The sequence below is a fragment of the Bufo bufo genome, chromosome 1 (genome assembly GCF_905171765.1).
Source record: "Bufo bufo chromosome 1, aBufBuf1.1, whole genome shotgun sequence".
Lineage (NCBI taxonomy): Eukaryota > Metazoa > Chordata > Amphibia > Anura > Bufonidae > Bufo > Bufo bufo.
This window is the reverse complement of record NC_053389.1, coordinates 453,739,977-453,762,285: the sequence shown is the minus strand read 5'-3', so window position 1 is coordinate 453,762,285 and position 22,309 is coordinate 453,739,977. Positions and strand designations below refer to the sequence as shown.

The window sequence follows — 22,309 nt, the reverse complement described above, 5'->3', positions numbered from 1 at the left end:
AGAGTATGTTCAGACTGTGATTTTTCGACGTAGATTTTTCGTCAAACTTATAAAATCTGCACAGAAAGTGCACACATTCCACCTCCTATTGATATCAGTGGGAAAAACCTTCTGATAATTTACACGGTATGTTTTCTTCTCCGCAAGCAGTTTGATAAAAATAATGGCGTGAAAGAAAAAAGCAACGTTCATTCTTGGTACGGATTCTGCATCAAATCCACATTTCAACTTCCCATCCAAAAGAGAAAGCTCTGTGTGAACGTATATTCTGAGGGTACAACTACACAGTGCGGTATTGTTGCAGTTGGTACGTTGCGGTCACATACCACGTGGCCGAACAGGCTACAGTGAGCACCTGTTAAACTAATGAGGAACGCACTGTGTAACAGGTCTGAACTGTTAATGGCCCCACGACTCCCACAATACCAGATGGCGATTAACAATGCAGAACGACTAAACAGTGCTGATAAGTTTAAAAGGAGCCAGCTGTGGCCTATATTGCCACGAAGTGTGAGACCACGGCATGACCATGTCGCAGTCAGGACATGGCCACAACATCTGGTCACAACCTTTCACAGAGAATGACGCTAGCAGCATGTTATACATAGCAGAAGCTATTACATCACAATGGGAACATTTACTTATGTTGGTGCACCTAGACGCTGCCATAAACTGTACCAAAATCTGGTGCAAATTGATGCAATCTGGCACATCAAGTTCTTTTAGCTATACACCCAATGAGGATAATGAGTGATAGAGTCAGATAGAGAGTAGACTTCATAACCCTTCATAATCTCATTCTTTGTAATGGGCCACATTCAGGCTTGGATTGGCCGACAGGGGAACAGGCGAATCCTCCAGTGGGCACCTAAGCAAGGTGGGCCCCTACACGGGTAGCACAAGTGACAGTAGGCTGACTGCACTAGATATAGATAGGCCGCATCCCAACCAGCCTATGCGTCCATATAAAACTGGGTAGATGTATTGAACAAACTACCAAGTTTATTATTAGAGATACATTAGATGGCTGAGATGATTTGTAGGTACAGAGGCAGACCAGCCACCGTGCTCTTTCCCCTGGGATCCGTCTTCTCAAATTCTCTTCGGGGACCCCATAATCACTCATCGGATTCCAGCTTTAATCTTCTTTCCTGGCTGAAGAATATGAAAGCTGGAATTGTATTGGTGGCCTCAGACTGTTGTTCTTTTGACATTTAGCTTATCTGAACATTTCCATCCAGACTTTTTAGACCTAAAGGTAATATCCATAGGGCCATTGTGATGCCACAGCCGGAAAGCAGAAAGTAAGTGATGGTGAACTATAATCATCAATAGAAATATTATAATGAGACAAGATCCCAGTGGAGGAGATCATAGCAGAACAGGTGGAGAACCATTAATCACCTGCATCATGGGTTTGGTTGGATACAGCAACTGGAAGTGCTACATACAGGATGGAAACCAAAGTGATTGATTTACATGGTGGAAACGGGTCTGGAGACTCCAGATTGAGAGCATGGTGAAGATGTGCAAACCGGATTCCAAAAAAGTTGGGACACTATACAAATCGTGAATAAAAACTGAATGCAATGATGTGGAGGTGCCAACTTCTAATATTTTATTCAGAATAGAACATGAATCACGGAACAAAAGTTTAAACTGAGAAAATGTACCATTTTAAGGGAAAAATATGTTGAATCAGAATTTCATGGTGTCAACAAATCCCCAAAATGTTGGGACTATTTTCACCACTGTGTGGCATCTCCCCTTCTTCTTACAACACTCAACAGACGTCTGGGGACCGAGGAGACCAGTTTCTCAAGTTTAGAAATAGGAATGCTCTCCCATTCTTGTCTAATACAGGCCTCTAACTGTTCAATCGTCTTGGGCCTTATTTGTTGCACCTTCCTCTTTATGATGCGCCAAATGTTCTCTATAGGTGAAAGATCTGGACTGCAGACTGGCCATTTCAGTACTCGGATCCTTCTACGCAGCCATGATGTTGTGATTGATGCAGAATGTGGTCTGGCATTATCTTGTTGAAAAATGCAGGGTCTTCCCTGAAAGAGATGACGTCTGGATGGGAGCATATGTTGTTCTAGAACCTGAATATATTTTTCTGCATTGATGGTGCCTTTCCAGACATGCAAGCTGCCCATGCCACACGCACTCATGCAACCCCATACCATCAGAGATGCAGGCTTCTGATCTGAGCGTTGATAACAACTTGGGTTGTCCTTGTCCTCTTTGGTCCGGATGACATGGCGTCCCAGATTTCCAAAAAGAACTTTGAATCGTGACTCGTCTGACCACAGAACAGTCTTCCATTTTGCCACACTCCATTTTAAATGATCCCTGGCCCAGTGAAAACGCCTGAGCTTGTGGATCTTGCTTAAAAATGGCTTCTTCTTTGCACTGTAGAGTTTCAGCTGGCAACGGCGGATGGCACGGTGGATTGTGTTCACTGACAATGGTTTCTGGAAGTATTCCTGAGCCCATTCTTTGATTTCCTTTACAGTAGCATTCCTGTTTGTGGTGCAGTGTCGTTTAAGGGCCCGGAGATCACGGGCATCCAGTATGGTTTTACGGCCTTAACCCTTACGCACAGAGATTGTTCCAGATTCTCTGAATCTTCGGCTGATGTTATGCACAGTTGATGATGATAGATGCAAAGTCTTTGCAATTTTTCGCTGGGTAACACCTTTCTGATATTGCTCCACTATCTTTCTGCACAATATTGTGGGAATTGGTGATCCTCTACCCATCTTGGCTTCTGAGAGACACTGCCACTCTGAGAAGCTCTTTTTATACCCAATCGTGTTGCCAATTGACCTAATTAGTGTTAATTGGTCTTCCAGCTCTTCGTTATGCTCAAATTTACTTTTTCCAGCCTCTTATTGCTACTTGTCCCAACTTTTTGGAGATTTGTTGACACCGTGAAATTTTGAATCAATGTATTTTTCCTTTAAAATGATACATTTACTCGGATTAAACGTTTGATCTGTCATCTACGTTCTATTACAAATAAAATATTGACGATTGCCATCTCCACATCATTGCATTCAGTTTTTATTCACAATTTGTTTAGTGTCCCAACTTTTTTGGAATCCTGTTTGTATATACACTTGCAGAGAGAATTCCATCAATCACTGATAACACCTCCCCCATGTACAACTATCAGTGACTGACAGCTATCTATTTATACACACTTACACAGGGAATGCTATCAATCATTAATAACACCTCCCCCATGTAAAACTATCAGTGACTGAATGATATCTATGTATACACACTTACACAGAGAATGCTACCAAACACTGGTAACACCTACCCCATGTACGACTATCAGTAACTAATAGCTATTTCTGTATACACACTTGCACAAATAATGCTATTAATTACTGATAACACCTCCCCGTGTACAATTATCAGTGAATGAAAGCTATCTTTGTATACACACTTATACAGAGAATGCTATCAATCACTGATAACACCTTCTGTGGGTACAGATATCAGTGACTGACACTTATCTATGTATACACACTTACGCAGAGAATGCTATCAATCACTGATAACTCCCCTGTGCATAACTATCAGTGGCTGACAGCTATCTATACATACATACTTACACAGAGAATGCTATCAATCACTGATAACACCTCCCCGTGTACAATTATCAGTGAATGAAAGCTATCTATGTATACACACTTACACAGAGAATGCTATCAATCACTGATAACACCTACTGTGTGAACAACTATTAGTGACTGACAGCTATCTATGCATACATACTTACTGTCACGGCCTATGGTGTACGCTGTGACAGTGGCAATGTGTTGCTGTGAGAGCATGCAGTGGCAGTGTCTTGGCCATTCTCCCACTCCCCACCGTGACAGTATGACCACAAGGGTGGCCCTCACTGGACAGATGGAACACCCTGGACTGGAGCAGAGCTCCAGCACCAACCACAGCTGAAGTACAACTGACTCCAGCCAGGAAATCTCAGAAGATATAAGGAAGTGACCACACCCAGTCAGGGAGTTAACCCTTACAGCACCAGACAGAGGGAGGCTACAACTAAAAGGGGAAATGCACACACAAGTATACCAAACATGTAACCACCGGCAACAGCATGCGTGGCAACCATGTCACGGCAATCACCCAGAAGGCCGAGACATTGCCACCGCATGCTCTCACAGCAACACGTTGCCGCGGGCAACAGTTGCTAAGTAACCATGGCAGCCAGGACTGCAGTAGCGATTAAACTGGGACTCCGATCGGAACTCTCCGCTGCCACCAATGATGGGGGGGTCGGTCATTTTAATTAGGGGGGGGAGAGGGGAGGCTGCACTGGCCACCAATGAGTTAAATACAGGGGAGGGAGGGAGGGGGGGCCGGCCGCACTGGCCACCAATGAGTTAAATACAGGGGAGGAAGGGAGGGGGGCCGCACTGGCCACCAATGAGTTAAATAGAGGGGAGGGAGGGAGGGGGGGCCGCACTGGCCACCAATGAGTTAAATACAGGGGAGGGAGGGGGGGCCGCACTGGCCACCAATGAGTTAAATACAGGGGAGGGAGGGGGGCCGCACTGGCCACCAGTGAGTTAAATACAGGGGAGGGAGGGGGGGTCTGCCCCCTGCTGCCTGGCAGCACCCGATCTCTTACAGTTCTTTTAGTATATTCTAACTTGAAGCGTTCCCATCACCATGGGAACGCCTCTATGTTAGAATATACTGTCGGATCTGAGTTTCACGATCTAACTCAAATCCGATGGCATATTCTAACATAGAGGCTTTCCTATGGTGATGGGGACGCTTCAAGTTAAAATATACCATCAGATTGGAGAAAACTCAGATCTGATGGTATATTAATAGGGACTCCTGACTTTACATTGAAAGTCAATGGGGGACGGATCCGTTTGCAATTGCACCATATTGTGTCAACGTCAAACGGATCCGTCCCCATTGACTTGCATTGTAAGTCTGGACGGATCCGTTTGGCTCCGCACGGCCAGGCGGACACCAAACGCTGCAAGCTGCGTTCGGGTGTCCGCCTGCTGAGCGGAACGGAGGCCAAACGGTGCCAAACTGATGCATTCTGAGCGGATCCGCATCCACTCAGAATGCATTGGGGCTGTATGGATCCGTTCGGGGACGCTTGTGAGAGCCTTTAAACGGAACTCACAAGCGGAAACCCGAAAGCAAGTGTGAAAGTAGCCTTACACAGAGAATGCTATCAAACACTGATAACACCTTCTGTGTGTACAACTATTAGTAACTGACAGCTATCTCTATATACATACTTACACAGAGAATGCTATCAATCACTGATAACACCTCCCTGTGTACAGGTATCAGTAACTGACAGCTACCTCTGTATACACACTTACACAGAGAATGCTATCAATCACTGATAACACCTCCCTTGCATACATCCATCTCTTTCCCTGTGTGTGTAGATTTATATCTGCTCAGCTCCTCCTGCTCGTTAACCAGGTGGCACCGTATTTTAGGTTTATAGCTCTTCATTATGGTTGATTTTTCATTATCAAGTACATGGTATGATTATAAGAAAAAAAAAAGGCCTGCTTTACTTATAGAAATAATGCCGCTCTTGTCCATGGTGTGTGTCTGGTATTACAGATTAACCCTTTTAAGTGACTGAATAAGGCAACTATGCAGGTGCACAATTATAGCCAAGGGCACAAACAAAAGGAATCTGAGAGACCTGAGAGATCTCTAGAAATGAAAGCCCACTACAAAATCCACACGGAAGTCTATATTAGAATAAAACAACCATCTTGAATGAGAAACAGAAAGGTTCTACATTACTTCAATGATGAATCATTGGTTATGACCTTACCGTCCTCCTCTGTAGTGATGCTGACAGCTTCACTGTGTACTCCTTCCCCTTTTGCTGTACTGGCAGATAATTTCAGAATATAACTGGTATGTTTTCTTAGGCCTGTATACATAAAGAGATTGGGTTAGTGATCACTCTCTGTTTTGTGAAAACAGTTCAAAGTCTAATTTTTCTAGGCTACAGTCTATTCTAACATAGGTTTTTGCTCTCTCCAGGTTGACAGTCATTCTTCTAAAAACATGGCACACTAACAAACTTAGAGTTGTATTCACACTAGCTAATACCCAAGGTACTGGGCTTATTTGCCTCATATACTAGCACTGTGCCTTCTACTCTACACTATCCTCCATTTTTATTTCTTCCCCGCTATCAGTGGGCATTCAAGGTGATGGTCCTGTCCAACCACTATATCCATAACATGCTTAATTCGAAATTCTAAGCTGAATGTAATGAGCACCTGAAAACTTTAAAGAGTCCTCTAATTGACTAAGTGGTTGTGGCCCCTTCTGGAAGGAAGCCCTCAGATTCTGCCCCAAAGCGCAAATGGTCCTGCACAAAATATAATAATGACATTACCTGCAACATTCAGTGACAGTTCAGGTGTATCTGTAGCCCTCTCCACGGTCCCATTCAGCCATGTTATGTACACGGTATAATATGATATTTTTCCATTAGGTATGGTTGGTGGAGAATATGATACAGCGATTTCAGTTGAAGATACATTTCTGTATACTATGTTTTCAGGGGCACTGTCTGGTACTATGGGAAGAATAAGGTGAAATAATTCAGCATTGGTTCAGTTGGTTTTGAAGGAGAAATAATTGATCTCAGTTATGAGAGATTAAATCTTATAAAAATGGCTGACATGAGTCCACACATGTAGTACAAGACAGAGAAGCAAAGGTTCTCATTTTCTTTGTTTGTACTACATGCTTGTCATGCCCGACACTGTGAGTAAGAATAGTCGAGAAATTAGTAAAGAACATGTAGTCAAGTAGACAGGCGAGCAGTAATACAGCAGTTTGCCAGTTCCAAGATGTATTGACATACCTAAGCATTTTCTATTATTCATATTTCAGGTTTTTAGAAGTTTTTGGCAATAGTGTAATGTGCTGCAGTATTTTATCCAGTCACTGCTCTATCATGGAATTCTGGTAGCCACGTCAGTCCATTTGGCAGCCTGTTCAAACCTACTTACCCCTTTTTACAATACACATTTAACTGTGAGAATGTCACATGGAGACAACCCCTTTATAAAACGAAGCCATTTTGTTCTTACCCCAATCAAACTATTCCACAGAAATATAGCATACCAGCTATTCAAATGAGATCTGCCAGAGTGGAAGTACAGCCACATATGGTATATATTTAACAGCTACGTATAGATGTGTCTTCACTTTTACTTGGTTCAATATATACCATTATGTATCACCAGCTTTAAAAAAAAACAAGATTTCGTGATATTGTATCACTAGATGCCTATTATGTAATGTATATGTGGATACCCAGTGTTTGTATTGTATATTGCAGTTTGTCTAGGGTTTTGCTAGCATGTTGTGTTGAGCAATTTTAGTTCTTAACCACATTTGAGCAAAGATAAGAGTGGACACATCTCTATATAGTTAGTACCCCCTCCTCCATCCAGATGCAGGAATTGTGCATCTGGATGGATGATGAGGAACTAGGAGAATTTCCTGCCATTCAATTACTGTTGGTGGTAGGCAGGAATGCTTAAAGGGGCTCTTCAGGTGTTTATAAGAAAAGCTGAAGACTCCCAATCTGGACTGATATCAAGAAATGAAGAAAATTTTTATTTAAGAATTTGGGGAATTTTTACATTAGAAAAATAAAAAATGACCACTTCTGTTATTTATAGTTTTTAGCCATTAATATAATGTATATTAAACTATATGTCAAATATAACTTATAGCCATTACTTTCTATGCTTAAAAGGGTTTTCAGAGACTTAAATACTGATGACCTATCCTCTGGATAGGTCATCAGTATCGAATTGGTGGGGGTCCAACGATTGGGATCACCGCCAATCAGCTGTTTGAGAAGGCACCGGCGCTCCTGTGAGAGGCGTGGCATTCTCCCTGTTCACCAAGCACAGCGCCATACATTGTATAGCGGTTGTGCTTAGTATGACGCTCAGTCCCATTCACTTCTATGGGTCTGAGTTGTGTCTAGGCCACATGACCAATGAACATGTCGTCACTTGGCCTAGGGAGCGCCGCTGCCTTCTAAAATATCTGATTTGCAGGTGTCTGGGAATCCCCACCAATCAGTATTTAAGTCTAGAAAACCCCTTTAATTCCACATTATATTGTTTAGGTAAAATAATATTTATTGATCTAACTGCCCATCCTCCCAGTTATGACCTGTGCCAGAGAAAAGAGTAATTCATTGCCCTCTCATAAATATCTCTTTTTCCTGTGAGAAACAGCTCTTTAAAGTTCATGAGTATCCGCCTGACAAACTATTTCCACATGCTATAACCATAAATCAAATGATATAGGTAACATGTTCATCTCCTACTATTATTATGTATGTGAACACGAACTATAGCAACTAAAAATCCATGGTATGTATCAACCTCAAAATCTATTTTACATCTAAAAAAATGTATACATTTTTTAATATTATTTTCACATGAAATAACTGATTGCTAAGTGAAAGGTATCATTACAGTACATTCAGATGAGAATTGTGCCTAAAATAACAGGGAATTTCCTGCTGACTGACTCCCTTTGTAGTTAGGGTGCTTTGGGATACACAGAGAAGTTCTCTACTAGGAACTTTGATTCTAGGAGAAAATACTTACATAATATGATACCATGTGCTGCCACCATACAATGGCACATGGACTAATGAGCTGTTTGGGGATCTGTCTGCCAGACCCCATAGACATCAAATTATAGCTTCTGTCCACAGATGTTAATAGTATGTAAAAGGGATTTTCTGAGACTTTTGAACTAATGACTTCTCCTCTGGATAGGTCATCAGTATCTGATCACTGAGGCGCCACAGCCTTCTCGCATCTTACCAAGCACAGCGCCATACATTGTACAGTGGCTGTGCTTGGTGTCCATGCTTAGTCCTATTCAGTTCAATGGAGCTAAGCTGCACCTAGGCTATGTGACCAATGAACATGCCTACAGAAAGCTGCCAAGTGTCAGACTTCCACCAACAGGGGGGGATTGACCATAGACCCTACAGGGAAATTTTGCGGTGAGCCGATTCCCCAGGGAGCCAACCAAGTCCTCCTCTCTGCCGCTGACCGGGTACATAATGAGTTCTCAACAGTAATTAACACTGTGAGTATCAGGTATACTCATGCACTCGGCCAGTGACCACATATGTCCTCCTGAATTTAACTTCTGTGGCCCGCACTTCACACCCTAAGCCCCCTGCTCCATAGACAACTGGAGGAGGAGGACAGAAGATGGTAGCTATTGATGGCCACCACAGAAGGCCAGCTTTTATGGTATTGTTGACCCCGCCTACTTGTGTTGACCCGCCTTCTGTTAATTTGGAACTGCCTACAAAATGGGGCCCTTTTTCATTTATTAATTTTTTTCCAGGGTTACTTTAAGTTCCCAGTCCGCCCATATCTACCAATCAGATACTGGTGACCTATCCTGAGGATTTCATCAGTTAAAAAGTCTTGGAAACCCCTATAAAGGTTCTATATGTATTTATGTTAGTCTATTTTACTTAGTTGACACATGCATAAGCCAAGTTATTGATGTGTTAATTCAGTGCACAATTTATGTGATTATTTTAATGAATTTAAGAGACATGCATGGCAATGAGGTAAAAAAATATGTGTACAATTTACCATCTTCACCAGTTCTTACAAAAAGCAATCTACTTGTTCTTGGTCCAGGTCCCACTGATGTACTTGCACTAATAGTGATACTGTATTCACTATATTTTTTGAAGTCTGTAATTATTGCAGACTGGGTATAGCTTTTATAATTCTGTTCGCTAGCTGCAGCATCAAGACAAGTGATTGTGTAATACTTGATAACACCATTGGGAGAAGAAGGTGGAGAGTAAAACAGCTGAATGGAAGTAGAGTTTAGAATTCTGTAGGACAGGTTATAAGGTGGATCATCAGGAACTGCAGAAAGAGCATAGAAACAAAAGGAACATAAACCTATTTCAGTACCATCTGGATATTTACATACAAAAATAGATATGAATATTACAGAAAACAAGCTATTAAAATAATATTTCCCTGTTTAATATATGATTTCATATCTACACCATAAACTTCTAAGCCTACAGCTGTAATGGCTAACCTCCGGCACTCCAGCTGTGGTAAAACAACGACTCTTGAAATGTACACTTGCTTGGCTGTTCTCAGAACTCCATAATGGAGTGGAATGAATGGAGCATGCTGGGAGTCGTAGTTTCACCACAGCTGGAGTGCCGGAGGGTAGCCATCACTGGCCTACAGCATGTGTAATTAAAGGAGTTTCCCACAAAACAAATTGATGGTCTGTCCTTAAAGTGTACATGTAATTTCATAAAACTTTCGATCTGTCATAATATATTGCATATGTTCTGACCGGTGGAGTCCACAAATCTCAAAATGCAGGGATAAAATCGTTTAGTGAGCGTTGTGCCCCACAGGCTATGATCTGCTCAGCTCTCATCATCAAGGTCTGAACCCATACACTACTTTGTTTTCCAAGAAGAGCTGAGCAGAGAGCATAGCTCTCAGCTGAGTGCTTCTGACCATTCGTTTTTAGCTAGCGATAAGGATCAGTAGCATAGCTAGAAATGACTGGGCCCCACAGAAAATTTTTTAACTGACCCCCCTTCCCCCAAAAAAAAAAAAAAAAACAACAAAAAAAAAAATCTTTGCAACCCCAAACTTACGTGCAACTCCCACTCCTGTGGCTAGTTAAGATGGAACTCTCAGAAGAGGCCCGGCAGCCACTCCCTCCGTTTCCTACAGTGTCACTGTATTTAATGTCATTGTATAATACTGTTGGGGGGCCCTGACAATAAAATATTTTAGTCGTCCTCCCTGGTAGGCCCCTTGTGAGTTTTGGGCCCCAAAGCAGCCGCTTCCCCAGCTTCCCCTGTAGCTACGACCTGGTAAGTATCTCAAGATCTGGAACCAAACCAATCAACACTTCTTACCTATCACTATGAAATGTCAAATGTTTCATGAAATGCTAGGTCCACTTTGCGATAGGTCCTCATTTTGTACTTAGAGAGGGTCTGATCCAGTGTTACAGTCAGTGGTCAGTACAACTTAAAGAGGACCTTTCACCGATTATTACACTCTGATCTAACTATACACACATGTAGAGCGGCGCCCGAGGATCTCACTGCACTTACTATTATCCCCGGGCGCCGCTCCATTCTCCTGTTATGCCCTCCGGTATCTCCGTTCACTAAGTTATGGTAGGCGGAGTCTGCCCTTGTTCTTCTGTAGCGCTGGCCAATTGCATTGCAGAGCTCACAGCCTGGAAGAAAATAATCTCCCAGGCTGTGAGCTCTGCGCTGCGATTGGCCAGCGCTAGAGCAGAACAAGGGCAGACTCCGCCTACCATAACTTTGTGACCGAAGATACAGGAGGGCATAACGAGAGAACGGAGCGACGCCCAGGGATAATAGTAAGTGCAGGGAGATCCCTGGGCGCTGCTCTCCATGTCTGTATAGTTAGTTCATAGTGTAATAATCGGTGAAAGGTCCTCTTTAAATTCAGTACTAGACGCACTGGAATAAATGCCGATTTTTCCCTGACAAAATTGCAAATTGAGTCTCAAAAGCATTGGGACTGGCATAAGCGGACATTTTGTGGGTGTTCAAGTGTGATTTGTGGGGATGCCTGGGTGGTCCAAGGGACAACGCTTAAATATTCAGACTTTTATATTTTCAGTGTTAGTAAGTATAAGGATATTTTTGACTGGAAAACCTGTACACACATGGATTTAATTTGGAGTGTTTTGTTTTTATTTTTTATGGTGTTTTTAGTTTTTTACGTTAACATACATGCTGCATTAAAAATTTCATAGACAAAAAAAACACACACACAAATTGAAAAAAAAAAAACACTAGCAAAAATGTGTCCTGTGTTTTAAAATACCTAAAGACTTTGAGCGAACATCTAGAGCTGGAATTTTTCCCAGAAAAAATATGAATTAGAAAAAAACGCTAAAGTTATTAAATGCAATATAAAAACTATGGGGGAGATTTATCAAACTGGTGCATAGGAAAACCGGTTTAGTCATCCATAGAAACTAATCAGATTCCACCATTCATTTTTCAGAGCTCCAGATGAAATCTGATTGGTTGCTATGGGCAACTAAGCCAGTTTCCCTTTACACCAGGTTGATAAATCTCCCCCATAGTTTTATACGGCATTTATAACTTTTGCATTTTTTTCAAATTCCTTTTTTTTTTCAGGGAAAAATGCCAAATCTCCCCCGTTGTGTGAATCCACCCTTATGGTACAAAATAGATACTGACATTTAAAGTTTATTGATAGTAATGTTATCCAATGTAGATAATTCACTACACTCCTCGTAAACTGAAGTTCTCATAATGCACTCGTCAGGGTAAGGCCTCATGTCAATGCACTACTGATTGGATTTGTACCATAAAATGGCACGCAATTTTAACCTGTGATTTTACAATCACAATTTTATGCGTGATTTTTTTGAGATTAAAGGATGAAACCTTCTATGAAAAGGGAAAAAAATATTTAAAAACATTGCAGTCACATTCTACACTAGGTCACGTATCATCAATTCACGTACAATATGGCTGAATTGCAATCGGCAGTCGACATAAAAGCTATATGTATGCAGAGGAAGGCCTCCACCACTTTTACAACGCAATCAACCATTTATTAACATTGGTACAAAAAAAATCTGGTTAATTGCCCATAGCAACCAGTCAGATTATTCCTTTCATTTTCAAAAAAATAAAAGATGGAATCAGATTGGTTGTTATGGGCAACTAAGTTAGTATTCCTTACCAGCAGTTTTGATAAATCTCCCCTAGGCAAAGTGGGGAAAATAAATACGGGGGCAAATTGATCAAACCTTGTTGCCCATAGCAACCAATCACAGCACAGCTTCCATCTCTGGTAAAATGGCAGCCTTCTGTTCACAGTCCGTTATCTTATAGGGTTGCTTGAACTTACCATCCTCCATGGTGGTCATGTGTAGGATTTCACTGGTTTGATTTCCATCTCCATGTATTGTTTGACCTGACACAACAACTTGATATTGGGAATATTTTTTAAGGTCTGACAAAACAATCAATGAGTCGTTGCTTTTTTCAGTCAAAGAATTAGTAGAATTCCAGTAGTTAATCTTATAAAACATTATTATTCCATTAGCGAAAACTGGTGGTTGCCATGTGAGCAATACTCTAGTCGACGATAAATTCCGATACAGTAAATCATACGGAGGACTACTTGGAGCTGAAAATGAAAAATAATATAATACAGAAAGAAATTATTTAATTGTCAATAACAACCACATTATATACAGTAGTGCCATCTAATTCATTTCTACACAGCAAATCTCTACAGACGGCTATATATATGATATTATATGAAACTAGATATCCCGAGCTCAGCATCTCACTTTTTGTCCTATGCTGCCCTCAGATAGAGTATCATAGGAAACTTAACCTTATAGATGCTTTAAAAACATTTATACCTACCAGTTTCCGATGTTTTTACTGAGAGTATTGGGGTTGATTGGTTTCCATGTCCAAACTGGGTATAAGCTCGGACAGAAATCCTGTAAAGAGTGTATGGGTTTAAATCAGTTACGGTGAATGCTCTTGAAGATGTGTTCTGAGCAAGTATTACTGTTGAATTTGTGTAGATTATTTCATAGTGTGTAATGATGCCATTAGGTTCTGCGGGTGGTAACCACTCCAAATTGATAGCAGTTGCATTAACGCCAGCTGAAACCAGATTCTGAGGTGGAGATCCGGGTGCTAAAAGGAAATAGATTATATGTGTAAGTAGACAAAGGTATCTCTTTACATGTGATACCATCAAATACCAGTAGCTGACTCCCAAAATTGATAGTCCTAAAGATTTATATATTTTTTTTTACAGATATTCAATTATTATGTTAATACAAGGGACTGAGGCTGTTACCTATGGGCATCTGTGCCTACAAGTTATAAAAAGGTATAGTAACTGGAGGATGATATGACTGATGCTTATATATAATTTGACTTTTGCCTGAGGTCTGCGTCACTGCAGGAGAGACTGTAGATGCTACGTAATGGAGACTGTTAATGCTACTTATGAGGGCATGCGGCTGTCACCATGAAAGGAACCAGTGACTTGTGGAGCTGGGGTGTTGGTTTGGAGATCTGTGAAAGACTCAGTATAGAGATCAGGACTGGCATTAGCACCCAACAAGGTTGGAGATGTGTCCTGTACAGTTTCTCATATAAGGAAGTGTAGGCGAAACAATAAAGGACACTGCTAAGTTCTTAGGTCCCGTCTAGATTCTCCTCAGATGCAGGACATTGCATGAAGGTCATCCTGACACTCTAGCAGTTGTTGGGACATGTCTCCCAATATTTTATTAATTTTCAGCCTCTTCTTGAACCTTGTCCCTGAGAGATAGTCTGTTGTGCACATTTATGGACAAGGGGAGAACCCTTAATGAATTTAATCAGCAGCCACTTTGTTACAATACATCAGGACATCTGCACTATAATAAGCCTTTTATGTGGTGGCAATGATTGAAAGAATGAAAGTTAGTAGAAATGATCATTTCTAATCATTACTCCATGGAAACATGCCCATGATTTATTTATACCTAGGACTGTGACAAGAGGACATCCTTATACATCTAGAGGAAAGAAGGTTTCCACACAAACAGAAGAGGATTCTTTACGGTAAGAGCAGTGAGACTATGGAACTCTCTGCCTGAGGAGGTGGTGATGGTAAATACAATAAAGGAATTCAAGAGGGGCCTAGATGTATTTCTGGAGTGTAATAATATTACAGGCTATAGCCACTAGAGAGGGGTCGTTGATCCAGGGAGTTATTCTGATTGCCTGATTGGAGTTGGGAAGGATTTTTTTCCCCTAAAATTAGGAAAATTAGCTTCTACCTCGCAAGGGGATTTGTCTTCCTCTTCATCAACTTGCAGGATAACAGGCCGAACTGGATGGATGAATGAATGAATGTATTTTTTTTTAAACGATGTTACTATATCCCTTTGACTATAATGGAATCCATAAGGTTTCTGTTAGAGAATCTGCCATTTTACCAGGCAAAATAGTGCACCATTTTAATGGAATCTGCAACTAAAGAATTTCTCAAAACTAGTTTCGGGTCCAACTTGGTCAAATCAGCCATCGGACTTGATTTGGGTAGAAATAAATTTACTCTGAATTAAACATGCCCCAGTTGCCCTGAAAAGTCATGTATGACATTCTGGGGTCTCCTAAGACTGTATTCAACCCCTTTCAAGTTTTTTAACACCAAGATAGCATTAGTAATGTCCAAGTGACATATATGGCTATGGGTACACAGATGGTTGCTGGTGGTAACAAACAGCCTGTTTAAACACTGCACTGACAGAGTTTTTTTTTTTATATTAAAAATGATCCAAAAATGACTCCTTTTTGATCGAAGATGCCTTCTTCTCTGTCTGCTAAGCTGTAGGTTTTTGGGAGATTTTTAACGAGTCGATTCACACATCTCTACGCCTGATGGAACCTTGGACTGTAAATATAGTCTAAGCCAAACCTTGTGGCAGAATTGGTTATAGGAACAAACTTTCATCTACTAACTGTAATGGTTGTACTTACCATCCTCAAGGGTTCGCACAAAAATATTATTTTCTTCTGAGACGGCGCTCTCGCCTGCTGAATTTGAAGCTGTAACACGAACCTTGTAGTCCATATACTTTTTTAACCCTAAAATCAATCAATTTATTAGTCATTTCACTATAGGTTTCTTAAAATAATAGATACAGTAGATGCTTACATTGCTGTTGACTGCACGTAGTTATAGCTTGTTATAGTTGAGTAGTCCATTTAGTTATTTTTCCAGGCAGTCACCTATTTGCTCTCTGCATCTCTTACCATATGGACACAAAGGTTAAAGGGAACCTGTCACCATGAAATGCAGTGCATCCTTTTGTTCTCCCTGGAGATAAGCTGCCACCAGACGTGTCTAGCAGCGGCTTTCCTCCCTATTCCCGTTAAACACAGATATATGTTCCACTTCCACCGAACCTAATGTGTATGTGTATGGAGAAGCCAGAAAGGAGCCAGCCAGGAGAGATAGTTGTTGGTCGAAGCTATTGAATGTGCATGCTACCTTTATACTGAGAATGCTGCCCAAATGGGACATCAGAAAGAGCAGAGATATAAATGTATAAATGACAAGTTTTATATAACCTTTTACCACAAAACTATTTATGAATCTGCTCAGCTCCTCCTGCTCTATAACATGCTTCCTGAAGATTGCACTGCATTTCGTAGTACCAGGTTCTCTTTACTTTAGGTAGACCTTCACCTCCTTATAACCCAAGCCGTGTTAATACCAAACTTTACTTGCACCTTCCAGCACAGCCTCCTCCCTGGTTCTTTACCAGTCATGTTAAATTAGGCATTTATAATGCAGAATGAGTGAATTACCTTTTAAAGATCTACAAGCCAGGTAGAGACGCATTCATCTATTAGGTTACGACCACAGCTGCAGTCAAGAACTGGCCGCAGCTGCCTGATATTTAGCTAATGAAGACTGCACTGCATAGGCGGTCTGAAATCATAATGTCCGTGCAGTATTGAAGGTGCTGCTGGGGGGTCTAAAGGGGTGACTTATAGATGGGCCTTGTAACTGCTGGGGGCACTATAGGGGGCCTTTTTTCTACTGGGGGCACTATGGTGGCATTACTACTGAGCATACTGTGATGGCATTAATCCAGTGAGGAACAGAAGTATTTGAACACCCTGCGATTTTGCAAGTTCTCCCACTTAGAAATCATGGAGGGGTCTGAAATTTACATTGTAGGTGCATTCCCACTCTGAGAGACAGAATAAAATAAAAAAATCAGGAAATCACATTGTATGATTTTTAAAGAATGTATTTGTCTTGCACTGCTGAACATAAGTATTTGAACACCTGAGTAAATCAGTGTTAATATTTGGTACAGAAGCCTTTGTTTGTAATTACAGAGGTCAAACATTTCCTGTAGTTCTTGACCAGGTTTGCACACACTGCAACAGGGATTTTGGCCCACTCCTCCACACAGATCTCCTCTAAATCTGTCAGGTTTCGGGGGTGTCGCTGAGCAACACAGAGTTTCAGCTCCCTCCAAAGATGCTCCGTAAGAAGCATATCAAGTGGGAATGCACCTACAATGTGAATTTCAAGTGGGAGAACTTGCAAAATCGCAGGGTGTTCAAATACTTCTGTTCCTCACTGTATTGGGCACAATATGGATGGCATTGCTACTAATGAGGGTACTCTTGGAGAGAATTATCGCTATTGGGGTACTGTATGAGGCACTATTATGGCGGCATAGTCTGAATGGATAGGATGAGGAAAGAGAATGTCTACATCAGAGGAGATATAACTGCATGTAATAGGCATGTGGTGCTTTATTCTATTAACAATAATTTTGTATTGTATTTCAATTGAACGCGGTTCGTCAACCGGAGATTTTTTTTATGTGCGGCGCCTATATCTAGACGAGTTTGATATCCCTGCTTTAACCAATGTTTCACCATTGTTACTAACTTACTACATAAAAAATATACTTTTTTGTCACTTGCCTTTATAAATATATCACAATATTTTACAATGTCCACATCAGTATGTCCGTTCCGTAGCGGACAAGAATAGGCATTGTTACATTGGATCCGCAAAAAAAACAGATGACATACGGACGTCATCCATTTTTTTTTTGCGTATCCGCAATTTGAAGACTGCAAAACACATACGGTTGTGTGAATGTAGCCTTACTCTTTTTTTTATTTTTATTGCTATGCTTCCTTCTTTTGTATGTAGCAGTTCTTTTCAGAACTCAACTGCTTGCCCTTGGAAACAAACTGATCTACTCCACTTTAAGGACATCTAAGCTCTTACTGTGTAAAGCCCGATAGACACTTATCATAGATATTTCATCCGAAAGCTATTTCACTGACTTACTGGAAACGTACACACTCCAAATGACCACACAAATGGAGAAGAAAGACTCGGGGATGTTGAAATCTGGCATCTCAGGGAGGGAGGGGGGGGGCAGGCTATCCATATACTCATTAGAGTGAGGAATGATGCTGCTGAATTTGTTATAATACACCAGCATGTATCCAATGTGTGCTCTAAATGAACTGTTATATGATCTCCCAGAATGCTTTGGTCTCTGGTAACAGGCAGGATTTATTTTTTTATGTAACTTTAGACATGAGTGGAGAAGAAAGGAAGTTAAGCAATGTATATACCAATATTCTCAAGATTTTATGTAAATTTTATCTATGATATGATTTTTCTTTCTTGACTCTAAAATGTGACATTTAGTTATAACTGTCTGTAATAGCAGATTAGAAGCTCCACTGACCACCAAACAATAGCAGCGTCTAGCCATTTTTCACATTCATAGTCTATCTGCCCTGGTTTGGAGTCCAGTTTATCTCTGTAGACATTTGTTAAAATGTGATAAAAGCTCAGCCCATCTGGGGATTAAAAGAGAAGAAGAGTCCCTCTCTGATTTACTCCCACTGGTTTATAGTATGGAAAAAATGAGAGAACTTCTTTATCCTTTCCCTTCATCCTCATAATAATCACTTTAAATATATAATCCAAGATGCTTTAGATAAAAACAATAAGTCACATTGATCAAACTATGTGCAAAAGTCCCAGGAATCCTGCAGTATTAGAAATAGTTTAGGCACATTTATAAAGATCCCATATTGTGCATTGCACTTTGCATGGTACAGAGGTAATCCAGGAAACACTGTGACATTAATTTTAACTAAAATATTTGATTCACTCTTTAATTTAATAAACCTTTGTAGATTTTATTACAAACATATGTGCCTCATTTGGCAAATGTGATCATGCTTATGTAGAAGAACAGAATTTGTCATTTCAAGCGAATGTGTCATTCGTTTTTATGTTAAACATATTTTTAAAGAACTTTTGGTGATGTTATTTTCAATTCTCAATGACATTATCTATGTTTAAAAAATAGACCCCTAAAATTCTGCAGTTTTCTCACTGGCCACTAAGCCTAATAGGCACTTGTTCTGTACAGATCACTTTTCAGCAGTCATCTCATTATCATTGTTACAGCTGCTCTGCTCAACAATCCAGACTCGCCTCCCGCTGTCTCCTTCTTCCCAGAGATTTGCTCTGTCCCTCCGTGCAGGCTAAAGGCTTCTTCCTGGCAAGGCCTCTATTCCCTGCCGGTAGGCAGCAAACATGCACTCCCTCTGGCTCTTTTAGGGTCAGAGCATGTGAACCCAAATCTTCATCAGCCCATGGCTGGCAACCCTGGGGTACTTAGGTCACCTTTCCCTGTGAAAGGTGCCTAAGCAATAGATGTTCTACTGTGTTACTATCCTGCAAAGGTGTCTGTTTTGTTGTCTGCTCATGCACTAGCTTCCTGTTTCCTGGATTGTGACCCTCTGCTGTCTGACCTGTGCCTGACCTCTGTGTTAACACTTTGCTGCCTGCCCTGATCTTGGTCCATTTACTGTATGGCACGTACTCCATCTGCCCTGACCTTGGACCATTTACTGTATATCACATACTCCACCAGCCCTGACCTCGGCCTTTCACCGACTACAATTTTGCCTGACCCCTTTGCAGTCAATTCATACAGAGACTACTCCAGGAGGTAGCAGTCTTGTGGGTCTCATTCAGCGAAACCAAGATCCCTGTACAGGGATCAAATGGTAAAAACCAGCAGACTGCCAGAATAACGCCCTTAGAGCAACCACACCCACTGGGATAACAGTCATCACAGACAGGATTACTATAACGGATATCACCTATATATAGATAATACATGGTCCATCATTTAAAATAGGTGATATCAATCTTCATGACCTCTGCACAGGTGACAGAACATGCCTATAAACCTTTCCTATTGAAGTCAATCAATCCCCTCCAGTCTATGGGCCAGGGGGGCTACTATAAAGCATATCTCTAAATGCTGTTAACAAGAGCTCAGGCTAGATGGCAGCCCCTATAATCATGTTCAGGAAAACAGACTAAAAAGTCTACAATCAGAAAAAAAAAACATACTAGAATTTTTTTTATATGTGTTGCTATCTGCTTTTAGCTATAGCAGAAACAAAATAATACATTCTCTTTAACTTTTTAACATCTACAACAGTAGATTTGCCTGCAGTCTAATGAGAAACCCAAAGAAAAAACATCTTGAAATACGCCTATATTAGGTATATTTCAGGCTCACGCCAGGTCTAAAAAAGTGGGTGTGGCATGGGCAGGGAAGAGGACGGGCGTAGAAAATTGTCTAAATGTAAGACAGCTCAGAAGATGGCTTACATTTAGACTGGCTCTGGATTCGCCGATATCATGTAAGGCCTGCGCCTCTTCATAACTTTGGTGGATCCATCGGCAGATATAGGAGTTATTTAGACCTACATCTAAAACGACGGTCTTAATAAATGACCCCCATAATGCTGTCATGGTGCATTGTTCACAAAGAAATGGCAAAATCAGCTCTGCCCCAATTCTAGTTCCAATATGGGTCATAAGTGTTAGGTTTATCTATTATCATGTTGTGCTATTAGTTTTATGCTGTCTAGGGTAAGTAATAATAAGTCGGGCTGTTGCTGTGGTCTGGTAAGGGTTATCATGTCCATTGCTTTCTAGCTCTGTTTCCACCCATAAAACAAAGAGGGTCACACCTGTTATAAGCATGCTTGTGTTGCTGGTTGTCACATGAAAAGCATCTTTTGTGTATAAATCCATGGCATAGACTGTATAGTGGGTTATCATCCCGTTGGGTTCCAGAGGAGGGATCCAAAAGACTATGACTGATGTTGAACTGATGTTCTGATAACTTATATTGTTCACAGAGCTGGGAACTAAAGATAAAAAACATGGAAGTGTTAATTCATGCTTAGCTGTTAAACTTTTTTACTAGCCTTCAGTGACCAAACAGTACCTTGCTCACTGGTCCTTATGACAATATATGTTGGTGGTCCTTCCCCCACTGTAGTAAAAGCGGACACACTGATTGTATAGTCAGAATAAGGTAAAAGCCTCTCCACCGTGTAAGACAGCTGTTCAGCCTCAATATCTATCCCAGCCTGCACAGTCTCAACAACTGCAAAGAGGGTAGAAGTACAATTAATCACTGGAGGCTCCAGAAACAACACATCAAACCCTATAACATGCAGAGCAGATTATTAGTCAACACTCATTGACTCCAACATGACACCGCTTCACATTGATATCAACATTTCTCTCTCTTTTGCAGGTCAACAGGCTGGACTGGATGGACGGATGTCTTTTTTTCAGCCTTATAAACTATGTTACCATGTTTTATTTTACGCCTATCTTTATTAGACTATGCCCAAACTTGACTTAAAATACAGTGAAAAGTCCACTGCATTTTTTGGTATGGTACCAAGGATTACACCCTCCTCATTGCAAGGAGTCAATTCCGTACCACAAGTCAGGCCTCATGCACACAAACATATTTTCTTTCCGTGTACGTTCCGTTTTTTTTGAGGACCGTATATATGTAACTATTTATTTCAATGGGTCCGCAAAAAAAACGGAAGTTACTCTGTGTGCATTCCGTTTCCATATGTCCGTATTTCCGTTCCACAAAAAAATAGAACATGTCCTATTATTGTCTGCATTACGGACAAGGATAGTACTGTTCTATCAGGGGCCAGCTGATCTGTTCCGCAAAATATGGAATGTACACGGATGTCATCCGATTTTTTTGCGGATCCGTTTTTTGCAGACCGCAAAATACATACGGTCGTGTGCATGAGGCCTCAATGTAATCTGAATGTGGATGAGATTTCTTATAACCTCATTCAATTTGCTGGTACTTTACAATGCTGCGTATTTGCCTCATGAAAATGCACAACAGAAAATACACAGCATTTCTGTTACATGGCAGCTTAGCCGTAAAGGTTTTTTTTTCCCAGTCCAGAAAGTTATGGCGGATTTCTGAGTTATCCCATAACTGTTTGGTCATGGGAAAGGGCCCAATCAAAGGGTCACCAACAAGAAACTAGAAACTACCATTGAAAAAAATAAACAATAGTGTGAGTTAGCAATAGCAACATAGTTTTAGTACATAGTACTTTAGTATAGTATAGTAGTATTTGGATATCACAGAAAAAACTGCAACTTTTATTTCTACTGTAAAATTGGATAGCAGATCTCTCCCTAGACTTGTAATTCCAATCTCTAGAATTATAGGTTTTCTG

At 40.8% G+C, this 22,309-nt stretch overlaps 1 protein-coding gene across 3 annotated transcripts in view; it reads right to left on the bottom strand.

The window, feature by feature from the left end:
• The window catches only part of PTPRQ (protein tyrosine phosphatase receptor type Q), a 538,157-nt gene that overhangs the window by 231,546 nt on the left and 284,302 nt on the right, over positions 1-22,309 (bottom strand). For all 3 annotated transcript variants that reach the window (XM_040408443.1, XM_040408453.1, XM_040408462.1), the window contains exons 29-36: positions 21,025-21,186; positions 20,765-20,944; positions 15,686-15,793; positions 13,562-13,843; positions 13,035-13,316; positions 9,705-9,989; positions 6,440-6,622; positions 5,864-5,965 (exon numbers count right to left, since the gene is read on the bottom strand). In XM_040408443.1, the coding sequence (XP_040264377.1) occupies positions 5,864-5,965; positions 6,440-6,622; positions 9,705-9,989; positions 13,035-13,316; positions 13,562-13,843; positions 15,686-15,793; positions 20,765-20,944; positions 21,025-21,186 (1,584 nt within the window). The remainder of the gene's footprint in view (positions 1-5,863; positions 5,966-6,439; positions 6,623-9,704; positions 9,990-13,034; positions 13,317-13,561; positions 13,844-15,685; positions 15,794-20,764; positions 20,945-21,024; positions 21,187-22,309) is intronic.